The 27,546-nt window shown below is 50.6% G+C and overlaps 2 protein-coding genes across 3 annotated transcripts in view; one reads left to right on the forward strand and one right to left on the reverse strand.

Annotated features, from left to right (window-relative positions):
- Positions 1-2,229: 2,229 nt before the first annotated feature.
- On the reverse strand, positions 2,230-11,470 carry CISH (cytokine inducible SH2 containing protein). 2 transcript variants are annotated; one of them, XM_053600058.1, is made up of 4 exons: positions 9,816-10,030; positions 7,518-7,523; positions 7,028-7,245; positions 2,230-6,778 (listed from the first exon to the last, which is right to left on the reverse strand). In XM_053600058.1, the coding sequence occupies exons 1-4, from the start codon at positions 9,878-9,880 to the stop codon at positions 6,246-6,248; spliced, it is 822 nt and encodes a 273-aa protein (XP_053456033.1). In that variant the 5' UTR covers positions 9,881-10,030; the 3' UTR covers positions 2,230-6,245. The 2 variants fall into 2 exon arrangements, with proteins under 2 accessions (XP_053456033.1, XP_053456032.1); XM_053600057.1 differs by lacking the exons at positions 7,518-7,523; positions 9,816-10,030 and adding an exon at positions 11,236-11,470.
- Positions 11,471-18,017: 6,547 nt separating this feature from the next.
- MAPKAPK3 (MAPK activated protein kinase 3) overlaps positions 18,018-27,546 on the forward strand; it is a 32,136-nt gene continuing 22,607 nt past the window's right edge. The window contains exons 1-2 of the mRNA XM_053599861.1: positions 18,018-18,185; positions 18,447-18,723. Of these exons, the coding sequence (XP_053455836.1) occupies positions 18,499-18,723 (225 nt within the window). The 5' untranslated portion in view covers positions 18,018-18,185; positions 18,447-18,498. The remainder of the gene's footprint in view (positions 18,186-18,446; positions 18,724-27,546) is intronic.

Raw genomic sequence — 27,546 nt, forward strand, 5'->3', positions numbered from 1 at the left:
GCCCCAGCCTGCTGTTCAGAGTGACCCTTGGAGTGACCTGCTGGTTGGCAGTTGAGCCAGGAAGGGCTAAGAAGGACACATTCACCATGAGAGGCTGTTGAATTTCTGGCAAAACTCACAAGTTTATATTAAAACTTGTCTAACAGGTTAGTGTCAAAAGGCTGCCCACGCCTCTACTGGCTCCACTTCTCCTGGAAGAAGAGGGTCTTTGTGAGGTCCCCAGAGGGCCAGAGTGCACCATGCATAGACCGTGAATCTTCCTGCCTTCTTGGTCAGGCTTTATTTCATACTCTAGGCTCCTCACCCCTCTGCTTCACTGTGGGCAGCAGTGAAGAAGCATTAGCAGTGTTCCCATCTAAGTGGAGGTGGCCCAGCCATGGCTCCCAGCCCTACTCAAACTTGTATCCTGCCTTGGCCAGGAATAATTTGCTCAGTTAGGAGATTAAAAGCCCAGCCTACTTGCAGGGCCTAGTGAGATACATATGTTGGCATCACTGCTGTGGCTGGAGGGATAGTAGTATCCAGCATATTCTCTGTAGGGACACAGTCCTGATCCAGATGTTGAGCCACTCAGTGATCATGAGTGAAGCATACCAGTAAGATGCTGGCCAGTTAAACCTTACCGACAAGGAATACCTGGGTAGCTTAGCAGCATCTCTGTCCAAAGTCATTCCAGAGGGAGACTTATGAGTCTAGGGAGGGAAATTACAATTTCCCAACCCACTTCCCACCTGTAGGTGAAAACCTCCAGGGCTCAGCCTATAGGCTTCTCCTCCAGAAAACTCTCTTGAATCTCCCCACCCTTCTGTAAGTCCTCTGAATCTGTGGGTACTGAGGCTTAAGCAAGCCAGGCCCTCAGAGGCAGAGGAGAGTGGTGGTTTACAAAACCCTGGTCTGAACCTGGCTCTGACTCTCACAAGCTGTGTGACCCTAAGCAGGCCATTATCCCTCTTCAAACCTTACCTCTTGAGCTATAAATGGCTGCTTTTTTTTTTTTTTCTTGAGACAGAGTCTCAAGCTGGTGCCCTGGGTAGAGTGCTGTGGCATCATAGCTCATAACAACCTCCAACTCTTGGGCTCAAGCAATCCTCTTGCCTCAGTTTTTCTATTTTTTTTTAGTAGAGACAGGATCTCACTTTTTATTTATTTATTTATTTTTTTGAGACAGAGTCTTAAGCTATCACCCTGGATAGAGTACCGTGGCATTATAGCTCACAGCAACCTCAAACTCTTAGGTTTAAGTGATTCTCTAGCCTCAGCCTCCCAAGTAGTTGGGACTATAGGCACCTGCCACAACGTCTGGCTACTTTTTGGTTGTAGTTGTCATCATTGTTGTTTGGCAGGCCCAGGCTGGATTTGAACCTGCCAGCTCTGGTGTATGTGGCTGGCGCCCTAGCACAAAGCTACAGGTGCCGAGCCCAGGGTCTTGCTTTTTGCTCAGGCTGTTCTCAAACCCGGGGGCTCAAGCTATCCACCAGCTTTGGCCTCCCAGAGTGCTAGGATTATGGGCATGAGCCACCACGCCTGGCCTTTTTTTTTTTTGAGACAGAGTCTCACTTTGTTGCCCCTGGTAGAGTGCTATGGCATCACAGTTCACAGCAACCTCAAACTCTTGGGCTCAAGCAATTCTCTTGTCTCAGCCTCCCAAGTAGCTGGGACTACAGGCGCCCACCACAACGCCTGGCTATTTTTAGAGACGAGGTCTTATTCTAGCTCTTGAACTCATGAGCTCAGACAATCCACCCGCCTCAGCCTCCCAGACTGCTATGATTACAGGTGTGAGCCACCTCACCTGGCCTAATGGGCACAATTTCTGCTGGTGGACAGGACAGCAGTGAGAACTCAATGGGGGTATGAATGCATTCCAGGGTCACAAAGTTGCTTCTTTTGCCTTGGTGCCTGTGGCTCAAGCAGCTAAGGCACCAGCCACATACACCTGAGCTGGCGAGTTCAAATCCAGCCTGGGCTGGCAAATTTAATGATGGCTGCAACCAAAAAAAAAAAAGCCGGGTGTTGTGCTGGGTGCCTTTAGTCCCAGCTACTTGGGAGGCAGAGGCAGGAGAATTGTTTGAGCCCAGGAGTTGGAGGTTGCTGTGAGCTGTGATGCCACAGCACTCTACCCAGGTCAACAGCTTGAGGCTCTGTCTCAAAAAGAAAACCAAAAAATGAAAAACAAAGTTGCTTGTCTTGCCTCCTCCTGCTCCTCACCATACCCTGCCCTTCCAAATCCTATACCTCCTCTTGTCTCCTGTCTTTAGGCCCGCCCTCATAGGGCCATCCCCACCCAGCTTACAGGTGCATCCCTTAGAAATGTGTCTCACATCATGGCACTCTCCTGCTAAACTCTGAAGAGGTGCACTGCCCTTCCCACTCCTTCTGGGCAGCCACTCCAGGTTTGTTTCTGCCCCCAGGCTATTGCATTGGTAGTTCCTTTCACCTGGGACATCCCTTTCCCAAGTCATCTGCATGGTCAGCTCCTGCTCTTTGCTTGTCTCCAGGCTCAGTGCCACCCAGCCCCAGAATTTCCCCTGACCCTCTCAGCTGCATCTGTCCCACACCCAAACCACTCTCTGCATCCCCCTGCTTTACTTTTTTTACACTCTCAAATCTGTGTACCCATTTGTTCATTTGTTTGCTATCTCTCTCCCACTAGCCCATGAGCCTCATGAGGATAGGGACCATGTCTGTTTTGTTCCTTACTTTGTCCCCAGGACCTATGTAGAGTCTGGCCCAGTCTATGCCCGAGGAGCATGTGTGCTGATGAAGGCCTTAATTGATACAGGTTTACTTCAATTATTGGTCACATGTTTTGCAGGGTCCTTTGTACTCACCAGATGGCTCATCCCTTTCTCCTTGGCTAGTGTCAGCAGGGTGTGCCCCCTTTACTATCCCAGGACCATCCTGGGGTGATTGCAATAACCAGAGGATTTTTGGCATGGTAGGCTGAATCTCTGGCTTAAGAATGGGGCCCAATGACATGCCGTCCATTGTCCCTCTTGTAGGCAGGTATCACTCACTTCCCTGGTAGAGAAACCTGAAACATGGCTTTGGGGCAATGACAAGTTTTCTGTGCTTCCTCTTGCCACAACAGCTTTTGGTCCAGGCCATTGCACCATGTAGAGAACAGCTTGCCTCTGGCCCCTCCATGTCTACTACCTACCCATCAGATGACTCAGATTTACAGGAAAGCCCACAAAAAGGTTACCTCAAGCATGTGGGGAATGACAAGCGGCTAAGATTGAGACTGAAGGAATGAAGACACCTGACAAGGCCATGATGACCTGGAGGAAGCATGCTGTCTGGGCCCATAGCCAGCCAAGGGCCCAAGCCATTGCCAGCAACAGAGAAGGTGCCACACTGGACATTTGGGCACTACACCTCATAAAGACCCACCTCTCTCTCCTACCTCTTGCTCACTCTCAGTGTCATTCCCATTCTTTGCCATAGCCATCTCCATCTCCCCAAGTTTCTGGGCCTCCAGAGTTCTTGCTATTTATCCTTTCCTTGCCTCTTCCTTGTCATCAAACCATCATTCCTCACTCCTTCCTGCCCTCAATTCAATAAGATTTGTTGTTTTTTTTTTTGAGACAGAGTCTCACTCTGTCAACCAGGTTAGAGTGTAGTGGCATGATCATAGCTCAATGCAACCTCAAACTCATGGGCTCAAGTGATTCTCTCAACCTTTCTGAGTAGCTGGGACTAAAGGTACCCACCACAATGCCTGGGGTTGGGGGACCCTGTCTTCTATTTTTATTTTTATTTTTATATTTATTTATTTATTTATTTTGAGGCAGAGTCTCACTTTGTTGCCCTCAGTAGAATGCCCTCAACCTTCTTTGTTGCTGGCATCGCAGCTCACAGCAACCTCAAACTCTTGGGCTTAAGCATTCTCTTGCCTCAGCCTCCTAAGTAGCTGGGACTACAGGTGCCCGCCACAAGGCCTGGCTATCTTTTTAGGTTTTACTCTGGCTCAGGCTGGTCTTGAACCATGAGCTCAGGCAATCCACCCACCTTGGCCTCCCAGAGAGCTAGGATTACAGGCATGAGCCACTGTGCCCGGATAATTTTTCTATTTTTATTTTTATTTTTTTTATCTTTTTTTGCAGTTTTTGGCCGGGGTTGGGCTTGAACCCGCCACCTCCGGCATATGGGGCCAGCGCCCTACTCCTTTGAGCCACAGGTGCCGCCCTAATTTTTCTATTTTTAGTAGAAAGAGTCTTACTCTTACTCAGGCTGGTTTGAACTCCTGATCTCAAGCTATCCTCCCACCTTGGCCTCCCAGATTGCCAAGATTATAGGCGTGAGCCACTGTGTGCTGCCAGCATATGTTTCTTCTAATCACTACTTATAATTGTCTGAGGGTTAAGAAAAACAGGGAAATTAGAACTGTTTCCAAAGAAAGGGTTAGAAAGCTATGGTTTAGAGGAGCTTTCCTGTGAGGCCCTTAAACAAAAGTACAGAAAATTTCAGGTTATAGGAATAACTCAGCAGCTAGTGTTCAAATGGAGGGTGTTCTCATTTTAATTGCTTTTCTACCCACTTGTGCTTTGCAGGACCCTGAATGAGAAGACAGGGTCCCCCAACCCCATCCAGCCTGGGCCAGGCTAGATCTTGCCAGCTTATTGGCCACTATCCCTGATTCAATTGCCCTGCCCACTGCACAGAATGAGCCTCCCCCAGGCCTCCTTTTGTCAGGAATATGAGCCTCTCAGTCATGCTTTAGTGCCTTTGCACTTACTGTACCTTCTCCCTGGGAGGACTGGCCCTGACTTCTCTGACAACTGGCATTCTCATCTCAAAATACACTGCCCCAAGGAATAATCCACAGCACCTTCTCTTCTGGTATTCTCCATTTTCAATTCTGAGTTGGCATTTCCTGTTTACATACCTCTCAGGTCTGCAACTCTTCTGCCACTACCCCCTGCTTGGCAGTGGCCTGGGCAATGACCCTGCAGGCAGTCCAATTGGCCTTTACCCCCTATCCTATTCCCAAGGGGAACAACAAGAATGAGAGGGGAAAGGCTCCTCCCTGTTTCCTCTACTCCTCCATGAGCTCCTCAGCAGGGACTGCTCAGCCCCATAGGGCTCTGGGCTTTGGCCTGGCAAGCCCAGATGTAAAATAGGGGACAACAAGATCAAAGGGGATAAACTGTGTACAGAACTCAAAAGAGGCCTCACTGAGGGCTCCATAATTAAAAGGTATAATTTTATTGTCATTACAGAAAAATCAGTTGAAGAAAAAAGACTACCAAACTGGTTTCTTTGTTATAATAATTATTTTATAAAGACTTATCAGATATGTATTTCTCTCTTTTGTGTGGAGGCACCTTCCTGGGCAGGAAGCAGACTTAGCAGAGCTGTCACAGTAGCCCTCAAGCCAACACCCCTCCTTACTACTTGGCGCACATACTCACACAGGGCTTGTGCCAGCTCTGTGCAGGTACAGCTTTGCCTAGCGAGGGGGTGAGCCACAGGCTCTGCTGGAGACTGAGTCCCTGGCTTCATTTTTCTGTCCATTTTCCTACCCTCCCGAAACAGGTCTGAGGGAAGAAGAGAGTAGACACATTCACAGGTGGATGGGTCAGTGCCAGGACATCCAAGACTGCCTTGGGTCCAGCTATGTGTCACAGGATGGGGCTTTCTGTAGGGAAGAACCAAAGAAGCCAAGGCACAGTTGGAGTCTCTGGACTACCCAGGTCTCGGAGCAAAGAGGTGGGGTTGGCTTACCCCTGAGACCAACCTCGAGGAGAATAAATAAATAAATACCGTATTACTGTGCAGTCCCTAGTGTTGCCCACCCCCCAACAAGGAGATTGTCACTGTCAACCTCAGTTCCTCTGGCTGCCATCCTCCCAGAAACAGAAGCTGGCTGGAGGGGGCCTGCCTTACCCTGCATACTGAGAAACTAGGACTGACAGTGTCCACACAGTTCAAGTGCCCAGGGCAGGGAAGTGAGTGGAGGCCTGGGCCCAGCCACAAGGTGAGACAAGGTCCTGCCTGCCTCCCTCTTCTTTGACACATGGCTCACCACAGTGGAGCCACATGGGGCCTGAGGGCACTCACCTCCAAGTTTGTGATACTTCCTCCCCACCCCACTTTGCTCTTGATGGCTTTTTCTGGTCCAGCTGCCAGATGCATATGGGCACCAAGATTACTACAGCAGGGACAGTGGGAGCCCAAGTCCAGTTGGGGTTGGTGTCTCTTCCAGAGTGTAGCTGGGTAAGGTGCTGGGCCCAATCAGACAGTCAGAGCTGGAAAGGGTACTGTCGGAGGTAGTCGGCCATGCGCCGGGGCAGTGGTAGGCAGTCCACATCGGCTACCAGACGGTTGATGACAAGGCGGCAGAGGTGCTGCAGGCTGCGAGCATTGCTTCTGCGCACAAAGGGCTGCACCAGTTTTAGGTGCACAGCAGTAGCCACAGGAGCAGGCAGTGCTGGGTCACCAGGTGTGTCTTCCTTAGACATAGGCAAGGCTGGGATGGGAGTGGGATCAGGGCTGTCACTTCTGGTGTCAGCAGCACAGGAGGCCACATAATGCTGCACAAGGCTAACCACATCTGGGAAGGCCAGGATGCGAGGCCTAGACAAGCAGTTGGAGTCCAGGCGGAAACTGGAGTCGGCGTACTCAATGCGCACATTGGTGGGGCCGCGAGTGGTTTTGACTGATAGTGTGAATAGGTAGCTGGGGTGGGTGCTGTCTCGCACTAGGAATGTGCCCTCTGGCATCTTCTGCAGGTGTTGTCGGGCCTCACTGGCTGTAATGGACCCCCAATACCAGCCTAGGCAAGTGGAGAGGGGACCAAGGGAATGGTTACAATAGAAATAAGCTGGGGGCACAAAGCCAGGGCAGGTCAGAGCCTACCACGCATGTGGTGCCTTCCCTTTCACACTTCCCTGGAGAGGGCTGTACCTCTTTTATCACCCTCTCCTGGGTAGGAACATGCCTCCCAAATCAGACTCAATAGGCTGAGCTAAGCTTCTCCCACCAGACTTCCTAGGACAAGACCTGCTCCTTCCCTCAGACTTACCAGATTCCCGAAGGTAGGAGAAGGTCTTGGCTATGCACAGCAGATCCTCCTCAGGATCCAATACTTTGGGCTCACTCTCTGGCTGGGCTGAGGTCTCCTCTGCTACTTCCTCCAGAAAGGCCCCAGCAGGCAAAGGCTTCATGACTGATTCAGGGAGTTCCAAGGACTGGGACAGGAGCCGCTGCCCAATCCGTTCCACAACCAGCAAAGGACAAGGTCTAAAGGAGGTGGATGGGCAGTGAGTGGAGGCCCCATCTTTCCCTCATTTCCAGAGATCCCTTATGTCCCAGACTAACTGCATAATCTAAGGCTGGCCGATCTCACTATGAGCCTCAATTTCTCCTCTACTCAGCCACAGACTCAATTATCCCAGAATCCTATTCCATATCCCCTACTTGTCATCACAAAAGCCCCCTTGAGGCTTAGCACCCATAGCTCAGTGGCTAGGGTGCCAGCCACATATACCTGGGCTGGCGGGTTCAAACCCAGCCTGGGCCTGCTAAACAACGACAGCTATATAACAAAAAAACAGTCAGGCGTTGTGGTGGCTGCTTGTAGTACCAGCTACTTGGGAGACTGAGGCAAGAGAATCGCTTAAGCCCAAGAGTTTGAGGTTGTTATGAGCTGTGATGCCACGGCACTCTACTGAGGGCAATATAGTGTGACTGTCTCAATAAAAAACAAAACAAAACCAAAAGCCTCCTTGAGTGTTTCCCTAAAACGAGGTTGTGCAGATCCTCTTTTTACAGATTGTTTTCCAGGGCGCTGGCCCCATATGCTGGAGGTGGCAGGTTCAAACCCAGCACCCCTGCCCAGCCAAAAACTGCCAAAAGAAAAAAAAAGATTATTTTCCACTCTCCTGAATTGATTAAATTAATTTTTTGTGTAATTTTTTTTTTTTTGAGACAGGGTCTTACTCTGTCACCTAGGCTAGAATGCAGTAGCATCATCATAGCTTACTGCAGCCTCAAACTTCTGGGCTCAAGCGATCCTCTTGTTCTCAGCCTCCTGAGTAGCCAGAATAACAGGTGCCCACCATGACACCTGGCTAATTTTTTAATTTGTTTGTAGAGACAGGGTCTCACTCTTGCTCAGTCCAGTCTCAAACTCATGAGAAATTCTCCAACCTCCGCCTTCCACACTGCTAGGATTATAGGTATGATCCACCACATCTGACCATATTAAACAGTGATTAATCCCTCTATTTTTTATCAATCAAAGACACAGATCATTCCCTGCAGGCATTTCTAGTGTCTTTACCACACTAATAGAATCCAATGCAAAGTAGTCTCACGTTTGTGCCACCTAGGCTGAGGTAGGCCAATTTAACGGCACTAGTCCCAGCTGAGCCATAAAATGGGTCTGAATAGGGTCCTCCAGAGAGGCCCCAAGATTACAGTAGGATTCCCCAAGGTTACATTCTACTGCTCCATGGATAGGAGTAGCACTTACGGGCTGAAATAATCCCTTACCACATGCTGGCATCTGCTTCTCACAGCTGATGTTCTGAGGTGCATAGTGGTGTCTAAAAGCACTGGCAAGTCTCACTTTCCCCAGATATGAACTCCCACCAAAGGTCAGGGTACTTCACCCACATTCCAAACCCCCCCATGGTAAGCCAGCCCTACTAGGCTCTATGACCTATGCTCCTCAGTGGGCTTCAGTTTCCCCTTTCCCCAATAAAGGTTCCCATCAGCCACATACTAAGAGGTTTGGCAACACCACATCCTTGGATGGCTGGGGTTGGGGGAAAGAAGCCAGCCAAAATCTGAGTAGTAGCTTCCTCCTAAGAGAAGCCTGGTTAGCCTGGTGATCCCAGGGCTTAAAAGGATTTATTCTGTAAAATCCCAGGGGAAGGACTGGCTCTGCTTCCCAAGAAAGAGACTATTGGTCTTCTTAGAAAATATATCCCTTGGCCTAAGTTCTGATGATAGTCCTTAGCTGGGCCTCAGGACATTGAGATAATGAAAGCATGGACCTTGCCCTCAAGGACTGGCTGGGAAAGGCAGCACTAAGAATAATTATAACCCAAAGTTATAAAAGTGCAGGGTGTCATGGGGGAGTCAGGATGTGCTTGCTCCTGAGCTTAGACTGCCAGCTAAAGGAAGGAGCTCCATGTAGTGATGACAGCATAGGCAAACTGTCAGTATTGCCTGTGAGGCAGGAAGAGGTGGGCAGGAGCTGGTGGCAGGCAGATGAGCCAGGCCTGACAGTGTAGGCTACTGGTGACGCTTAGAAGGTTCTAACAAATCATGACTCTATAACCACTCATTGGGAGAAAGCTGCACACAACCCTGGCATACTTTAGTTTGCCAAGTACTTTCTTATATCTACCCTAGCTGTCCTGTGGGAACCTGAAATCCCGCTCAGGGAGTGGGAGACCCAAATTTTGAGATGACTGGCCTGCTGGGGCATGGAAGGTGGCTAGCCAGTCAGATTGGAACCTCTAGGGATAGCCATGTCCATCTAAACAGCCAAGGAACCCATGGCCTCAAGGCTACATGTGGCCCTCCAGATCCCCAAGTTTGGCCCCTCAACTGAATCCAAATGTCGTAAAACAAATCCCTTTATTAAAAGGATTTATTGTGTAAGATTTCGATTCAGTAAAAAGGATGCACTCAAGGATCCAGAAGGCCAAATGTGACCCCAAAGCCGTAGCTTCCCCACCCCCAGCTCTGACAAGGCCCAAGGGTGGGTGTGGGCACCTCTGGGACTGATGTGGTATCTGGGTGTGTGAATGGCAGTGTTGATTTCCACAAGCTTCTGGCGAATGACTATGTATCTGGACAGGGGTGTGTCCATGGCTGTGTCATTGTCATGGTGGGGGCAGTGGCTAGTGTATTCCAGGTACATGTGTGTGCCTGCTGTGGAGCCCAGACAGAAAGTCCTACCTTGGGATACATGCCAGTGGGGTGAACTCCCCCCTAGGCATATCCCCTCAGAATTGCACCCAGTTCAAACCCATATTTGGGAATCCCTGCCCTCCATCTAGGAGGGCACCACCTATTCTGTGACTGTGTTTGGGTGAAAACTTAAAAAAAACCTTGCCCCTGAACCCTACACTGGCTCTGAAGTTACAAAGGGGCCCTCAGCTAGAGTAAAGTGAAAGGGGCTATGGGGTGGAGGGTCCTGAGGAGGCAGGTATGGTAGGGGCAGGTGTTCAGGAGTCCCAACATTCAGAAATGAAGAAGGAACCAGGGAGAAGTAATCTTCCCAGCACCTCCACGTCCTCTTCCTTGGACCAAGGATTGCTCAGAGTAAAGGGCACTTCAGCTTAGCCACAGCTTCTACCCTTCTTCACTTGGCACTATGATAGTTCTGGTAACAGCAGCTACTGGGCCACCCAGCTCTTCCTAAATGTGCAACACCCATTTATACCACCACCCTCTCTCCTTGGAGCTTCCTGAGCTCCTGTCAGATCAGTGTGGAAGACATGAGATCCTTTGATTGAAGGGGATACTGAGGCTCAGTGTAGAGTGGATGTGCCCAGAATGCTCAGCATGTGCCAAAATGCTATCTTTTCAGCATTCCCCATCTACTGGCCCCTACCCCAAGTCTTTGGGAAACTTGGAGATGGAAGGCAGGAGCCACCATTCTTCTCACATTGGAATCCCAGATGAGGCTGAGAGGAGAGGGTGAGTTAATTGTGGGGCTACCCCAGGCAGGACCAGGCCAAACTCAGACTTTCCAAAAGAGCTAGTTATCAGATGCCAGCCTAGGGAGAGGCAAGAATCTCAGGCTGGCTCCTAAGAAGAGCCCATTTGGTAGCTAAAGCAGATGAGTGGACACCAGGATGGAGAGGGGTAGGAGCTCGCCCAAGGTCACCAGTAGGCAGGGCAGCCAGCAGGCTGGGGTACAGCGCTCTGGTCTCAGAAGGAGGTCCGGGCTGATGAACCACGTCTTGGAGGACGCCCTGCTGTCAGCATCCACCTGCTCCAGCGAGAACCCAGTTGAGCCCATCCTATATCCTGTGTTCCTCCTCTGGCAGGCCAGCCCCTAGTTTCTCTACCCACAGTGTGAGTTGAGGTGAGCGTGTGGGTGGGGGAAGGGAGTGTCACAGCCCCATACAGCGTTACACTCCCAAAGTCTCCGTGTGCTCGGTCACCTCCAGCAGTCAAGCCCTCCCAATGCCCGGCAGCTAGCACCAGGCTGGTGTTTTCCTGTGAACCCTGCGCAGAGGCTGGGAGGGAGCGGAGAGCCGCGCTTACCCCTGAACGCAGAGGACCATATCCCTACGGCGGCGGCGACGACGGCGGCTGCTCCGGAGTAGGTACTCGGCTAAACGGCGGCTGCGAGAGTCAGTGGGCGCCAAGAACGAGCTCAGGGAAAGCTCCTGCGGCGAACCGGCGGGCAGGGACTGAGAGGCTGCGGCGCAAACCGCAGGGGAGGGCGAGGGGGGCGGGTCAGGCGAGCAGGGCGGGGCGAGGTGTCGCCTAATCCTTTGTCCGCCGCGTCTCAGCCCTTCCCGGAAGCGGCGTCTTCCTAGAACCACAGGCCGTGCAGTGGACTCGGGGAGGGGTGAGCGGGTGCAGGCAACCACGTCTGGGGCCTCCAGCCATGAAAGGAAACAGCTTTGACAGATTTCCAAGAACTTTCCAGGAAAATGGGGCGGGACCTCGCGAACGGACCAATTGCAGCGCAGAAGGCGGAGCCGAGTGGCCTGGGCGGGCCAATTGCAACGCGTGGACCTAAGGCTGACGTGCCCGAGCGGGTAGGGACCGAGAGACCAATAGGGAAAGACCGGTTGGGGGAGTTTAAGGAGGAGACCGGCTCCTGCAACCGGAGCTTAGATTGCTTCCTGGCTGTCATTTTCGTTGGGGAAGGGCTCTCTACCTCACAGTCGAACTTGTGGCAGCGCGGGGGCGAGATCCCAGGCCTGTCCTTCTTACTAGCCCCACTTCAAGGCGGTCTGCCAGGATGTGAAGCGCCCCCTGTTGGGCCACGCCTGGACTTCGGGATTCTGCGTGGCGGGTGGTGGGGTGGCTTGAAAAGGAACAAAGGGGGAGCGGCAGGGTCAAGAGGACGGCCCCAGAAATGAGCAGGTCCGCTGAAGTAAAGCCTGCGGCCACTACAGACAAAAAGATCCAGGCATGAACATGTTCTTTGAAAGAGTTGGGGGAGAAGGGACATCCAGACCCTTTTGCATCCAGTCTCGGACCGTACTGAACTCTCTCTCGCTCCCGCCAACCAGGGAAGAAGTGACTACAGATTGGAGGAGGCTGGCAGAGACAGCCCGCCCCCTGCAAATGCTGAGAGAAATACACGAAGCTCTAAACACCCAGAGATAATGTGGAGGTAGGGTAATAGAAGTGAAGTATGTGTGTGTGTACATGGAACAGTGACATCTGCTCCCATCTACAGGGTGTACTTGCTAGATTTGATTCTCAATAACTAGTGTTGCTCCCCATTATGTAGAACAGAAGACAGAGCCTCAGGGAACCAAATGTCTTGTTAGGAAATAGCAGGGCTGAAACTTCATCCCAGTTCTGAGTCGGGAGCCCACACTCCTACCCCGACTCCCTCCACCAATTTTTCAGTTCACTGGAGTCACCAGGGAGCATCTGAAGGGACTATAGGCTTTGGGAAAACCTCCAAATCCTTAGGCCAGATAAACGGGGTGGGGGAAGGGAGTGAAGGTGAGTGGGATTTGGAGAGGCAGCAGGGTCCACTTCCTACCTCCCAGTGCTCAGTGTGTGCCCCCAGGTTCCCGGGAAAGGAGATAATTTTTGCGATCCAGGGCAGGGGTGACAGACCCCTGGCAGTGTTTAAGAGCCTGAATGATAGTGTCCAGGCTTTCCCCTGGGTAGACAGGGCTCAGTTTGGCCCGTTCAGGATGGCAGAGGACAAAGGAGACCTGAAAGCAAAACCCTCTGAGGGGAAAATTAAGATGGTTAAGATGAGAAATAACTTCAGGGAACTCACTTCTCTGTAACTTTCCTGAAGGGAACCCGGGCTTCAGCCAGCTCACTCCTGGCCAGAAGCCATTTTCTTGGAATGGGGGTGGGATGGGATCTTGTAACCTACTATGAGGACCAGGGTACCTTGGGCCTCTACTATCTAACTAGTAGAAACTATCCACTGTTCTAGTGATACCAGAATTTTGTCTTCAGTAGGTCCTTGGTCCTGGTGATTCAAAGAATGAATCCATGGACCACAGATCAGTGGTAAGACAGGATTTATTCATAAAAAAGAATACAAAAATATCAAAGTTTCTGGCAGAGAGAAAACCCATTGGGGGAGAAAAGCTCTCTCTCTTTCTCTCTCTCTCTGAGCTCTTTGTCCAGGGGTATATATAGTCTCATGGGATCATTTAGCCAGAACTCAGTTGTTACATTTAGAAGACATGGGTCCTCTAAAGATACATTTAGCCTGAACTCAGTTAATGAATGGCTACAATCATTTCATTCCCAGGCCTAGGTAATTTACATGAATGACTACAATCCCTTTCATTCCCAGGCCTAGAAAATGGGGGTTCACTGTTCAGCCCCAAGTGCAAGGGGAGGGAGACCTAAAGTGCTGGTGTCTCCCCAGCAGTTGTCTGGCCCCTTCAGCTACTGGAGCCTCCTACCGGGGGGCCTACCCTCCAGCCCTCTGGTTCCTCTGCTGGCTGCCACTGCACCAACACTGCCGGTGCTGACGCGGCAGGTCTTCCCCTCAGTTCCACAGAGCTGGCTGGGGAGCCACCTGTCCTGTATCACTAGTACTATCAAGACAGGATCCAGCTTTAAGGTCCTCAGAGAAGTTTCCCTGTCCCCAGGCCAGTCAATGTCAGAGTACAATGTGTGTCCCTTTGAAAGCACTCCCTAAAGTGGTCAATAAACAGTATGTGTCAACCAAAGCTCTCAAGGGTTTTGGCTCTCCAACTATTTTTTTTGTGAATTTAACAACACTGTGGACCTGGCCCATATGCTGGAAACAGTGATGTGTCCCTGTTCTGTGCCAGGTGCCTGCCTAACTTAGGCTTGTGGGTGTCTCTGGCCATCTCATTATTTAATTCTGCCCTGGCTGCTCCTCATAAGCTGAGGTCTGACTGCTGGGCCCACACTGCCACCCAGTGGTGCTCCCTCTCATGACCTTACTAGCCAAATTGCAGTGTCCCTTCCAGGATAATTCATCCTGGGCATCTCAGTGATTGGCCTTGTTGCAGGATTCCTCTACCCTCCTAGAACAACCACAAGTGGGTCACAAGAATACACAGCAGTGCCTTCCTTAAAGTCAGTCTCATTTGGTCTCCTGTCCCCAAAGGACAGACCACAGGTAGGTTAGTAGGGGGGTATTCTGCCCCCCCTTACTCAGGTGTTTACCTACTGGACCTCTTGGTCACTGTAAGCTATTCAAAAAGCCTTAGTTTCTATTCCCTTTGACAAATAGCTATTATGGATATCTGGGTGGCAAAGTCTGTTACCAAGAACCCACCCCTGCCAAGGTTCAGCCATTTCACATATTGAATCCTCCCATCATTGTGAAGGGAGATGTGGCAGGTGGTTGCTGGAACATGAGCAATGAAGGGAGACCACGTGTTCTGACTGTGCTGGGGTTAAGTGAGCAGTTGCAAAGTGTTTGCCTCTAATAGAATGTGTGTGCCTGTAGACACATGGGCATTGCTTATGGAAACTGGGAGGGGAGAGTCAGCACCATTGCTTACTTTTACATTTCCATATGATTTGAATTAATTACAATGAGCAAGTTTTACTTATACGATTAAAATTTTTAATAAAAGAGACCAGCTTAAAAATATAATTATAAAATTTTTAGAATAATTCTAATCTAACTATTTTTTTTTTTTTTTTGTAGAGACAGAGTCTCACTTTATGGCCCTCGATAGAGTGCCGTGGCCTCACACAGCTCACAGCAACCTCCAACTCCTGGGCTTAAGCGATTCTCTTGCCTCAGCCTCCCGAGTAGCTGGGACTACAGGCGCCCGCCACAACGCCCGGCTATTTTTTTTTTTTTTTTTGGTTGCAGTTTGGCCGGGGCCGGGTTTGAACCCGCCACCCTCGGTATATGGGGCTGGCGCCCTATGGACTGAGCCACAGGCGCCGCCCTAATCTAACTATTTTTAAGAAAGAAGACATCTTCACAGAGCATGCACTGAGATGACCTTGGCCTGTGACAAGATCCAGCTTCCACTCTCATCTGCCTAACCTTCTGCTTATCTAGAATGAGACCTTGCTCAGCCTTAAGTGCACTGGGCCCAAACCTGTTGCCCTCAGAGGTCAGAGCCTTCTTCATACTCCCAGCAATAGAAGCTTCCAGATTGCAGGGCTTTCTCCAAGGCTCTCAGGTGGAACTCAAGGACATTGATGCTGGATCCAGCTGGGCATAAATGTGTATGAGTATGTATGTGCACATGTGCATATGTATCTGTGAGCATGAGTGTGGGTATGTCTATGCATATACAAACCCACATGTAAGCTTTGTGTGTGCACATATGTAAACGTGTGGGTGCATGTGTGCATATTTGCATATGTGGGTGTGTGAGGAGACCGGGAGGGCTAGGAGAGGGGGCTATGGTTTGTGGATATGAACCCAATGCTGAGGGGATGCTTTGAGGTTGGAATGGGGGCTTTGTCATGATAGCTGCTGACCTCAGGCAAGTTGCTTAACATCTCTGGGCTTGTCTATCCTGTGTGAATGTAGTGTGGACCCAAAGGGATGGGTTTGCCTTTCCTCCTCTCCTCTAGTTTTCCTGAGGTCATGTGGCACCCAAGAAGATGCCCAACATCTGGACTGCAAAAGACAAAATTGTATATAATGTTCAGTGTAGTCAGCTGAGGCTATCTTCTGGGACCTCCTGTTTCACTGAACACTGCTAACAGGTTATCTGGAAGAGATAGGGGCTGTAAAGGAATATAAAAATCTCAGAACCACCCCCTCATAACTCCTTATGCAAAAAGAAAAGTCAAACCAGGAGGCAGTTAGACAATACCTACTTCCAAATGAATAGCTATTACTAACATTATGCATGAGTCAGATCTCATGGAAAGGTAAAAGGCCACACATCTACAAGGATTGCCCTCACAGATCACTCAGTGATACTGGAATTTCTTCTTCAGTAGGTCCTTGGTCTCTGTGATTAAAGAATAAATCCATGGACCACAGATTAGTGGTAAGACAAGATTTATTTTACAGAAAAGAATACAGAGAAAAACCCAAGCTGGAAGAAAGTTCTCTCTCTCTCTGCCTGGGTTCTTTGTCCAGGGATATATGTAGTCACATGGGTCCTCTGTAGTTACATTTGGCCAGGACTTGGTAACAAATGAATGGATTCAATCCCTTTTGTTCCCAGGGCTAGGAAACTTACATAAAATTGACCAGGCCTAGGAAATGGGTGTGTGTGTCTCTGTTCAGCCCCTAGTGCAAGGGGAGAGAGACACTATGGCTGTGGTGTCTTCCCCAGCAGTTGTCTGGCCCTTCTGGCTACTGGAGCCTCCTGTGAGGGTCCCTCCTGCCTATTCTCCAACCCGCTGGTTCCTTTGCTGGCTGCCAACACACCAACACCACCAAGGCAGAGATGGCAGTTCCTCCCCTCAGCTCAGGAGCTGGCTGGGGCTACCTGCCCTGCATCAACAGGATACTACTTGCTAGCTTCCCATAGGCAAGGACATGCAAGTTTAGCTCCTAAAAATTTAGCTCCCCATTAGTGCTGGTCTGTTCAATCCCACACTAATAGTGTTGATTACAAAGGTGCAGAGGAGAGACATGACAAGAACAAACATTCTTCCACCTACCCAGGGACATACATATGAATAATGCTTCCTTTCCTCTCTTTTTCTCTTCTAGGAATCACCTTATCTTATATAAAATATAGACTTCCTGGGCCTTAGAAGAATGTAACCATTTTTCTCAATGCCCACCCTATTCTCTCTTTTTAAAAATTTCTGTTCCATTCCATTTCAAAACTGAGTTCCCAAATCTTGCTTTGGAAAACCAATCACAAATTTCCCTGTGGTTTGTGTTTTTCCCAGATGTGTCCTCAAACTTTGGCTTAATAAGTCTGTATTGATTGACTCAGTCACTTATTTTGGGTTTTCAGGACAGAGCTCCAAATCTCTGTCCTCACTCAACATCTGCACACATGGTGTACCCACCAATAATTGTACCACTCCTTCACTTGTTCAGTTATTCCTTCACTAACAGAACAATGATCACGTAAAGGGGTGGGTGGTGGGGAGACAGTTGAATGGAAATTAGGACACAAGTTCCTGGGGAGCCTGGAGAGAGGCAGAGAGAGGGAGGGAGAGAGAGAGATGGAGAAAGTTGAGGGAAGGTCGCTGGTGGGGCACCAATTCAGAAGCCAAAAGTAGGACAGTTCCGAAACGCCTTTGGGTGGGACTGGTCATGGCTCCTGTATTCCTAAAGATGGACTGTAGATGGCAGCAGAGGCCCATGCAGAGACCCTGCCCCCAGCCGCACCTTCCAAGTCCCAAGTCACCTCTGCTTCTTCAGCTTCCGTGAGTTGGAGAGAGGCGTCACGCGCTAGAGTAGTGTAGTTTTGTCTCAGGAGACAACCATCGCCACGCTCTCTGTGGCCCTAGACAAGTTGTTTCCTCTCTGGGAAAACAACTTTTCCTCTCTGGAAAGTTGGCAGATTTGGCCAAATGGAAACTCAAGATTTCTGGCCCAAGGGCCCTGTATACCAAAGGGAATAAAAGAGCCAAGGATATGAGCCGGAGATGCACCAAGGAAGGAGTCATCAGTGCCAGAGAGGAGCCGACAGGCACTAGAGACTAGGAAGTCTTGAATCAAACAACGAGATGTTACTTCCCTCAGCACGTTGGCAAGAATTAAAAAGCTGGGTACGCTAGCGGTTGGTCACCACTAGGGAGGTCGAAAGCCTTAGCAAGCCATTTTAGCAGCGTGCAGAGAAAACAATCTACTCAGGGAGCCACGCCTCCTATTTTGTCCCAGCCCCAGGGCGGGGACCAGGGGCCCCTGTTCCGCCCAGCTGAGGCGCGACTGGCCCTTTAAGGCTGACCTAGCTGGGCCCCAAGTTGGGAAGACGCGCGGGGCGGGGCAGGGTGTGTGTGGGGGAGGGCGCCGACAGCACGACGGTCGCCCTGGGGTATTCCACCGCGTCTAGGTTCCCGGGTCCGCCGCTCCTGCCTCTGGCCTGCACCTCCACCAGGTGCACTGGGGCCAGGTAGGCCCTAGCAAGGTAAGCCTTCCTTGGGTCCCCTCTGTGGCCTGTTTTAGGGACCTCGCTGCCGCTAGGCGCCTTGCCACTTCTCTGCACTTATGCTCGGGCGGGACTTGGATATGCCTGGCTGCGTAAGCACCGCCCCCTGCCGCACATATGTACTCTGGCGGTTCCCAACTTGTCCTGGGTCAGGCCCAAAGCCCAGCCCGGGTCAGGGGCTCCAAAGCGGAGGTGTGTTGGAAAGGTCTGGGCGGGACTCACTTTTCCCCTTTCCCCCAGGTGCCTCTGGACGCCCCAGGCTGGGGCCGCTTGTGAGTGTCCCGCTGGGGCCATGGATATGGAAACTGCAGAGGAGCAGGGGGGTCCCGTACCCTCCACAGTTGCACACGGTGGACCAGGCTCGAGCAGTGCTCCAGCTGTAGGGGGACAGCGGGATCCCAAGAAGTACGCGGTGACAGATGACTACCAGTTGTCCAAACAGGTGCTGGGCCTGGGTGTGAACGGCAAGGTGCTGGAGTGCTTTCATCGGCGCACTGGGCAGAAGTGTGCCCTGAAGGTCAGTGATCCCCTCACTGAGGCCTGAGGTGACCTGGTAGTTCCAACAATAGAAACCCGTGAGTGCAGTTGCCTGTGTCCACGGTCCTTTTTGAGCTTCCTATGCTCAGCATCTTTCTTGGTTCTTATATTCTCTTCTAAGGTTAGGCTTATGATCTTCCCTGTTTTATAGTTTACAGGAGAAACTGAAGTTTAGCCTAACTAAGCTCAGGATGTGCCAGTAAGCAAGGGGTAGAGTCAGTATGGGTACCCAGAAGCCTGGAAGGAGTGGTTCCTGACTCTGGAATTCTGGCCACACTTACGTGTTCAGGCCCAATGGGGGTTCTTGCTCAGCGTGGTTATCTCTTCCAGGAGAAGCTCCTGTGACTGGGTTAGATCTGAGTTTCCCTCTGCCTGAAGCTCAGTCCCCACCAACGGCTTAGAGTGACCTACTTCTCCCTTAGGGTCCCTGCTGTCTGGGCTGGAGCAGCATGAGCTTCCCAGGACTGGCTGGTGGGCAAGGCTGATGCCCATTGCACTTGAGGGCAGGAGGCTGCTGATGGGATCTTGATGAGTCACTGTTGAAAGGGTCAGGCCCTGCTCCAGCCCTGACCCACTGTAGTTCCTAGGCAGAAGGTACATTGGCCATCCAGCCACATCACTCTATAGGATCTCTGGAGGCCTGGCCCACTGATACAGGTGGAATGGTATGGGGTGGTAGGGGTTCTGGCTTAAGGCATGGTTCTGGGTTCAGGGCTCCATTCCATATCAGAATCCCCTGAATTTGTCATCACTGGGAACTTTATGCATGTGTAGCTTGTGCTAGTAGCCACCCGAATGGGTAGAGTGTGGCAGAGTGGCTCCTGGAGGTTAGAAGTATAGCAAAGCATCATCCCACTTTATAAAAATTGCAATTATGAGTTGAGTGTATAGTTCTGCAGATATAGTTCTAATTTCTGCTCTGTGTTTGCCAGCTCCATGAACTTGGGCAGTATCCTGGACTCTTGAAGCCATGTTTCTGCCTGTGTTCATGGGGAAAGATAAGGGTCTTTGTGAGTTTGAATAAGATTATCCATGTAGAGTGCTTGATAGATGACCCACAAAGGGTATAGGCCTTATTTAGGGCACAGAATCTTCAAGCACTGAGCATAGACCTGGTCCAGATCTCTGTGTCTTTTCCAGAAGCACTAGGACCAATTGAGGAGATTGGCTTTCAGGATTATGAATTTGGGTCTTGGGTGGAGGGGATTGTGAGGTTGGGTCTGGGGTGGAGAATCAGGGTTGGGCTGGTAAGACTGGGCCCACTAACCCAGAAGTGGAATGGGGTGGAGTCCTAGGCCTGGGGTTCTCTGAGTCCTTCAGGGAAAAGATGGCTTTTCTGAGGGTAGATGAGGGTAAGGGGATGAGTGAGAGTTTTTATGCTCTCCCCCAGCACCATTTACCTTTCTACTTGTGCTAGAGTTAAGGGCAGTTCGGGTGGGTGAAGGGCTAATTGAAGCCAGAGAACCACTTCTCAATACCATTGCTTTGGTTCTGTGAGCCAGGACTGAGCTCTGGCTATCCCCTGTGGTGTCCGGATACTGAAATGGAGTAGGAGGCCAGAGTTTGTAGGCTCAGACAACACTAGTTTTAAGCAGGCCTAGGCCTAGACCCTCTCCTGACAGGTGCTATATCTCATGAATAACTTGGGAAACTTCTGACTGCAAGAATTTCCACAGTACCTCCTTTTGAACCTAGGGCTTCCAGGACTGGGGACTGGGGCAGGCCTAGAGTGGTTTCCCTTCTGTACCTCTTTAGACTTTACAAGTGAGCATGGCTGGGGCTACTGGATTGGGACTTTCAAGACTAATCCTAAATTGGCCTTCAAGAGGTACATAGATTAGATGTGGCCCCTACCCCAATGCCTTCCTGTTCTTGTTCTCTCCAATTACAAGCCTAGAATCTCTACACAGCTAGATAGGCTCTCACTGTCTCCCCAGATTGGGCTAGCAAGGCTCTGGCACAGTGGCATCTGTGACTATGAGGAGGGAAGTGGCATCGCCCCATTTGTATCTTGTTTCCTCTGCCCAGGAAGGCCAGGACCTGGAGACCTCAGTACACGAGCAGGCCTGGACCCAAGGAGCTCATTTAGCCCATGAATGGGTCCTAGCCCTCATTCTGCATCTGCCTAGCCCTCTCCTCAGCTGTCTCAGCTCAGCCTTAGTAAAGGTCATGGGCCCTGTGTCTTTCTGCATCCCCAGGGCTATACCCCAGGTTATAAGGCTGGCCTTCTACTGACTTATAGTCTGAACTTGTTTATGCTATCTCTGCCTATCTCTTTCCATGCCTGTCCTCTACGTTCTTATGCCTGAGATGGCAGATAGTGCTTAGCAGGAAGCCTGGAACAAAGCAGGCTCATCAAACAGGAAGAGCTGTGGTCCCTGTAGCTGTTCCTATTCTGTATAGGCCCTAAAAGAGCATACCTCTCCCTTCTGGGGAGCTGGGCCTCTTCCCCTTTCTCTCAGTCCCTGGCCACAGGCTCAGTCCATCTTGGCCTTGCTCACACTCAATGGCTTCCTCCTGAGGGCAACTTCTACTCTAGTGTAGCCCTTCTACTCTCCACTCTACCCCAAGCACTATTCTGCTCTGTTGGCAGGAACTGGAGGCCTATCTTTTTCAGAGAGGGAGTACAGGGGCATACAGTCTCTCCCTCCCCATCCCCACGCCGACATTCTGTTTGTGCCCCTTCCAGGCCTGTCTGGGGCATTGGGATTTCTCAGCTTTATCCCTAACTAGGCACAGCCTTGCAGATGTGTCATCTGTCACTTACCCCACCACATCCAAGATGCAACCCCTCAAACTTTGTCACTTATGAGAAAATTTGGACCCAGAAATTGATTGAAAGTCGCATGGCTTGATGGACGTGGCAGCAGAGACCAGAATTCCTTCCCCTCCTGACTTCCTTCCCAGCCACTTATGGTTGTTGGTCTCTTGGCAGGCAGAAGTGACCATGGCACTTAGCACCTTTAAATAAAAGCAATAAATGGCCTTGGCTTGGCTCCCGTAGCACAGTGGTTATGGTGCCAGCCACATACACTGAGGGTGGTGGGTTTGAACCCAGCCCAGGCCAGCTAAACAACTGCCACAAAAAAAAAAAAAAAAAGCCGGGCATTGTGGCGGGCGCCTGTAGTTCCAGTTACTTGGGAGGCTGAGGCAAGAGAATCACTTAAGTCCAAGAGTGTGAGGTTGTTGTGAGCTGTGACACTACAGCACTCTGCTGAGGGCAACGTAGTGAAAGTCTGTCTCAAAAAAAAAAATGGCCTTGAGGAGGGGTCTTCTTTTTTGCCTCTGTGCTTTGACTGGGAGTGCTTGCCCTCTGACTACTGGAACATGTTGCCCTTCTGAGCTTTTCTTAATGCCCTCTTCCCTTGTTTGTTAAAGCCAACAGAGTGGTGGTGGTGGTGGGATGTAGATCCACATGCCCAGGAGACCCCTGTGGTGTCCTCTGAGTCAAGCGTAGTTAATATCCTCCCTCTTGTCCCCAGGATCTGGGAAGATTGCTGGGGCTGTCTTTCCCACGATAATTCCCTTCCTCTTGGTGCTAGATAACTGCTGTGAGCTAGGTTGCTCTGCATGTGGGATCTCAGTAATGTACCAAAACACAACACAGAAGAGGGCACATTTCTTCTGACACATGAGAAACTAGGTTTTAGGGACCAGGAGGAAATCCTGCCTGAGATTGCACAGAGATCTGAAGACTCAACCATATATATTCTGAGCCTCTCGAGGCCTCTGCAATCTAGCCCACCTCCTGTCTTTCCTACCCTAGGTGATGTCTTTCCTTCTGCGGCGCTGCAGAATCCCTTCCCATCTATCATGACTCAGCCCCAATGCCACTTCTTCCAGGAAGCTGTCCAGAGTCCCTGGCATTGGAGCAACAGAACTTTCTTTGACTCCTAAAGCCATAATACCCTCTTTTGACTGAAACCTCTCTTGTACCACCAGAGTCCAGGACATGACATATGTTAGGGGCTCATAAATGCTTGTTAAAATAACCATGGTCTAATACCCTGAGCTTTAGAAGGAACCCCTGAGAGCTGAACTTTTCCTGGGTTTCTCCTTCTCCACAGGATAGGGGTTTTCTGACTGCATCTTAGAGATAAGTCACAGAGAAATGCTGTTTCTCCTGTTCTAAGGTCTGGGAATTCACAAATAGTTCCACTTTACTCAAACAGACCTTATGGGGGAGGTCTGAGGAGAAAGAAAATGCCCATCCATGAGGCCATTTCTACCCACTGCCTGCCATCTACACCACACCTCTGAGAAGTAAACAGAGGGGCTCTCTAACCAGAATGTCAAGAAGAAGATAGAATGTGAGTCAGATGCAGAGGTGGGGGTGGGGAGTAGGGCAGCAGTGGACCCAGGGCCTAGTACCTGGATGCTTCGCCCTGCCTGGGGTTGGGGGATGGTGCCCATTGCTTCATGGGCAGGGCTGGCCTGTTGGGGCTGGTGCTGCCAAACTGGATCTGATGGTGGGTGGGGCTGCCAGGCAGGCCAGACCCTTTCTCATTTGACAGCCACCACCTGCCCTCACCTGCCATCTCCAGACCAGTCAGATCAACTTCCATGGCGCCACTTGTTAAAGTCAACAAATCAGGAGGCACATGGAGGGGGGTGGCAGCCCTGTGCAACAAGAGTCCCTACAAATGGTTGCTCCTCGACTGGAAGGAAAGTCTAAGGAGCTTGATGTTACCATGCTGCTGGAACCTTCTGAACTGCCACAGCATGTGGGCAATTTGCTTTTTTAATAAGGATTCTGGAGAGCATCAAACCCTTCAAAATGCAGAGAGTGCAGTTTTAGGCAGGGGTTGGTTGTTTTCAGATGCCTAGCTGGCCTTGCTGAAAGCTTTCAAAGCTGTGCTCCCAACCCACTCTCAGGAGCTAATGCTAGCTCTTCAGGCTTAAGATCTTAGATCTGTGGATTCTAATATTCCCATAAACAGCTAACAGTTTTCCAGAGTGTTCTAGCAGGCTCTGAGAAGTAGACAGACGGGCTCTAACCAGTGCAACACGTTACCTTATCTAACTCTTATTGTTCCCCTTATATGAATGAGGTTCAGAGAGGTTAACAATTTGCCCACAGCTGGGGAGTAGAGGGGCTGAGATAAGAGCCTAGGTAGTTTGATTGCCAGAGTCTTAGCATTTTAGTCATCTCATACTTCATGAAAGTCTGTGGGACATGAGTGGGTCTCTGAAGACTCCACCCCTGAAAGAATGTTATCATTGTCCTCAATGGCTCCACAGGGAGCCCTGGAAGCCCCAGCTGGGCCTGAGTGGTTCTGCTAGTATTTGCCTACATCTGCCCACTCTCCTCATTGTATGGAACTCTATGCCTGTGATTAGACAGGTGGTGGTCTTACAAGGCTGGCATAAAAGGACCAAGATGGCTGTAGGGCTGTCTCAGAAGGGGAGTATGCTTTGTCCCAGGCCTTGTGAGTCTCAGATAAGCCCAGCCCAGCAGAGCCTAGAACGTCACAGACAGGAAGCCAGCCTAGTCAGTGAGAGGAAATTGTATCTGGGCCGGGCCAGCCAGGGGAGACTTCTTGGAAGAGGTTGCCAGTTTAATCCAGACCTCTGGTCTGAGAAGGATGTGGATGACAGAGAAAGATACAGGGTCTCTCTTTGTCTCTCTGTCTCTGTGTGTGTGTGTGTGTGTGTGTGTGACAGCATGCCTGATTTAGACATTCAGCACCTGCCGTGGAGTACCACTTTCCTACTTGCAGACCTGTGTCCTAGTAGGATGTGACTGATGAATTCTGAGAGTCTGAGGAGGCATTAAAGGGCTCTGTGGAGTGAGGAGGCATTTGTGTAGGGATTTGCAGGGTAAAGCACCATTGCCAGGGACACTGCAGGGCTTCTGGATCACCTGGGATTGTTCAGGCTATGTAGTAAGAATCTGGTCTCCATCACAACAGAGGTCATTGTTGTATCTCTTCTGAGCTTTGCATTTAGGGACTGGTTTTCCTACTTAGGTCCCTCGTCTTCCTGTCCTTGGGACATCATCATGGGGCACCATCATGGGTGGGAGCAGTAGTTGGACCATCTAGCCTCTGCTGGTTCTATGTTGTGTGTACAAAGGTGATGGCCACCAGACAAGAGCTGAGGACAGTAGTCACCTTAGGTGAAGGAAGCATTCTAAACATACCTGTGCCATAAGAATGTGCACCAAGCACTCGCTGTAGGGCTGGCTCTGTTGCTGTCAGGGCAGTGAGACCATGGCTCCTGTGAGCTCTAGTGTTTTCCCAGAAGAACATTAGTTCTGTAGCCCTCGCTCCATCTCTTTGAGATCTTGTGTAGTCCCAGATGAGAGGCACTATGTAGGATTGAGAGAGGGGCAGGACTCTGGCCTTAAAATACTTTTTGCCACCTTTCCTATAAGTGACCTTGGACAAAGGGCCATTAGGGAATCTTTTGCAAAATCATCACCTTTGTGGTACTCTGTGTACTCTGGGTTTGAGTATGTGACTGTAACTATCCCTGCATTCATGCTATGAGTCAATGCAGGCTGGTAGACACTATCAGAGGGTAGGGCTCTCATTTGGGGTGGCCTGGGTGCCATATTCATGGCCTTTAGAGGACTCTCTTGGGTTCACCCTGGCCCTGAGGAAGCCAGTCCCTCGTGGAATAGGAAATAATGGTGTGAGGGGAACTCTGGGTCCTAGGCTCCTCCCTTCCCTCCCACTCTTTTGGAACTAAGTGGATTAGGCCTTGTGCAATTATGATTAAAATCCTGCTGTGTGGGAACCAAGGAGGTTTTGCTTAAAGCAGGAATATAAGGTGAGGAATCTGTCTGGGGAAATGGGGAGCCTCTGGAGGCCTTTTCAGGCCAGAGACTCTGAGAATACTGATTTTGGTTTTGATGCAGATCTGGTATTAGGGTTGCCTTTTTTTTTTTTTTTTGTAGAGACAGAGTCTCACTGTACTGCCCTCGGGCAGAGTGCCGCGGCGTCACACAGCTCACAGCAACCTCTAACTCTTGGGCTTACGCGATTCTCCTGCCTCAGCCTCCCGAGCAGCTGGGACTACAGGTGCGCACCACAATGCCCGGCTATTTTTCTGTTGCAGCTTGGCCGGGGCTGTGTCCAAACCCGCCACCCTCGGCATATGGGGCTGGCGCCCTACTCACTGAGACACAGGCGCTGCCCAGGGTTGCCTTTTTCTAAATTTAGATTAGGGCTTTGTTTTTGCTGCCTTCTCCTCATGGCATTTTCTGTCCTTCTCAGCTTCATAGTCCTTCTCATTTCTCCTTTCCTGCCTGTTTTTCCTGCTGTCACTCTGTCCCTACTCTCTCAGCCTTGCCACTCTCTCTGTCTCATGTGTTTCAGGCCTGACTGGCCTTTTCTCTGCATCCAGGCAGGCTGAAGGCAGGCAGAGGACAGAATAGGGCTAGATCAGGTGCTGGGGCTTCCTGTCAGCCAGCCTGCAACTCTGTCCCTCTACCTGCACTCCATGGGGTGGGGGTAGGACATGAATGAGGATTGCCTGGCTATACCCATGCCACTACAGTGTCTCCTCCTGCTGCCAGTATCACCAGGTGCCATCAGTGTTGGCAGTCAGAACAGTGGAGTCAGGCTTTTGAGCTGAGCCGTAACCCAAGATGTTTCCTCTTCATGGACGATCTGGTCTCTGTTACTGAATTTCCTTTTATGGCCCAATGATCTGAGACTTTTGCTTGGGACAACAGTATGGAACCAGGTCTGTAATGACCTCCTAGTCTTCCCTGGCTGCAGTTCAGGAGGGAAGGGGCTGGGTCTGACCTGAGTCAGAGCCTTGAACCAGCTGGAGGAGTTGGCAGGGGGTCTGGGAGAGCTCAGGATGTGAGTTGTAACCTGCTTTGATTTCACAGAGGGCAAAATGAGTGTGAGCCCCTGTGCTAGCTGAAATGACCACCTAAGACTCTCTAGCCTGTACCCTGCATCTGTTTGTCCTCCCCTTGATAATGCCCAGGGCTATTTTCAGGTGTATGAGGGTCTAGGGCTTGGACCTGTCACATTCATTGTCCAATTCCTAAGGCTTCAATCTCCACAAGAGACCCATGGCATACTTATAGATGCTCCCCTAACATAAAAAGCACTCTCTCAGTATGTGGCAGAGGGGCCATCATGGACTCTCTGTGCTCTCTGGCAGATGGCATCAGAAGGGGTAGGGGGATAGAGATAACATACCTGCTCACTCAGTGCTTCTTACATGCCAAACACAAACAGCAGAATCAGAGCAGGTTATCACCACCATGTCACAGATGCAGAGACTGAAATTCACAAAGGCAGAGTAATTCACCTAGGGTGTCATAATAGGGCCATGCTCAGTCTGGGTTAGAACCCAAGCCTTGCTAGCAGTCATCCCTCCCTGCATAGTGGCTCAGTAGGGCATCAGGAGCTGTAGTCTGCCCATCTGTTAAATGAGGGGCTGGGTGTTCTGCTTGGCAAGGGCTTCCCTTTTGGCTATGAAGACACTTTTGGTGGGCAGTGACCATAGGCAGTGCTAAGTAGACAGGCAGCATGGAGACTGGCCAGAGGATGCCCAAGAGTGCCTTTCCCAAGCCAGTCAGTGAATGGTATTGGTAGGGGAATAGTTGGCTGTGGTAATACTACAAGCAGGATCTGTATTCTGCTAGGGACAGGAGCTCCGGGATTATGACTCAGGTTTGAGCACCCTTCTCCACTGTATTTCATGGCCAGGTTAAACGTCTAAGTCGGGCTAAACCAGTACCAAGAAGTATCCTTACCCTAGGAAAGCCCAAGAGAGTGAGGATGAGTCAATGTAGCCCATTCCCATGGCAGAGGTGCCTCTCAGCATTGCCAGGCCA

This window comes from Nycticebus coucang, chromosome 8 (assembly GCF_027406575.1).
Source record: "Nycticebus coucang isolate mNycCou1 chromosome 8, mNycCou1.pri, whole genome shotgun sequence".
Lineage (NCBI taxonomy): Eukaryota > Metazoa > Chordata > Mammalia > Primates > Lorisidae > Nycticebus > Nycticebus coucang.

What these genes read in the sequence shown, in the direction of transcription:
- CISH (XM_053600058.1), bottom strand. Translation starts at nt 9,880, where the DNA reads ATGTACCTGGAATACACTAGCCACTGCCCCCACCATGACAATGACACA. An exon ending in CTCCTACCTTCGGGAATCTG is followed by an intron (nt 6,779 to 7,027) that starts GTAAGTCTGAGG and finishes CCACTTGCCTAG; the next exon opens with GCTGGTATTGGGGGTCCATT.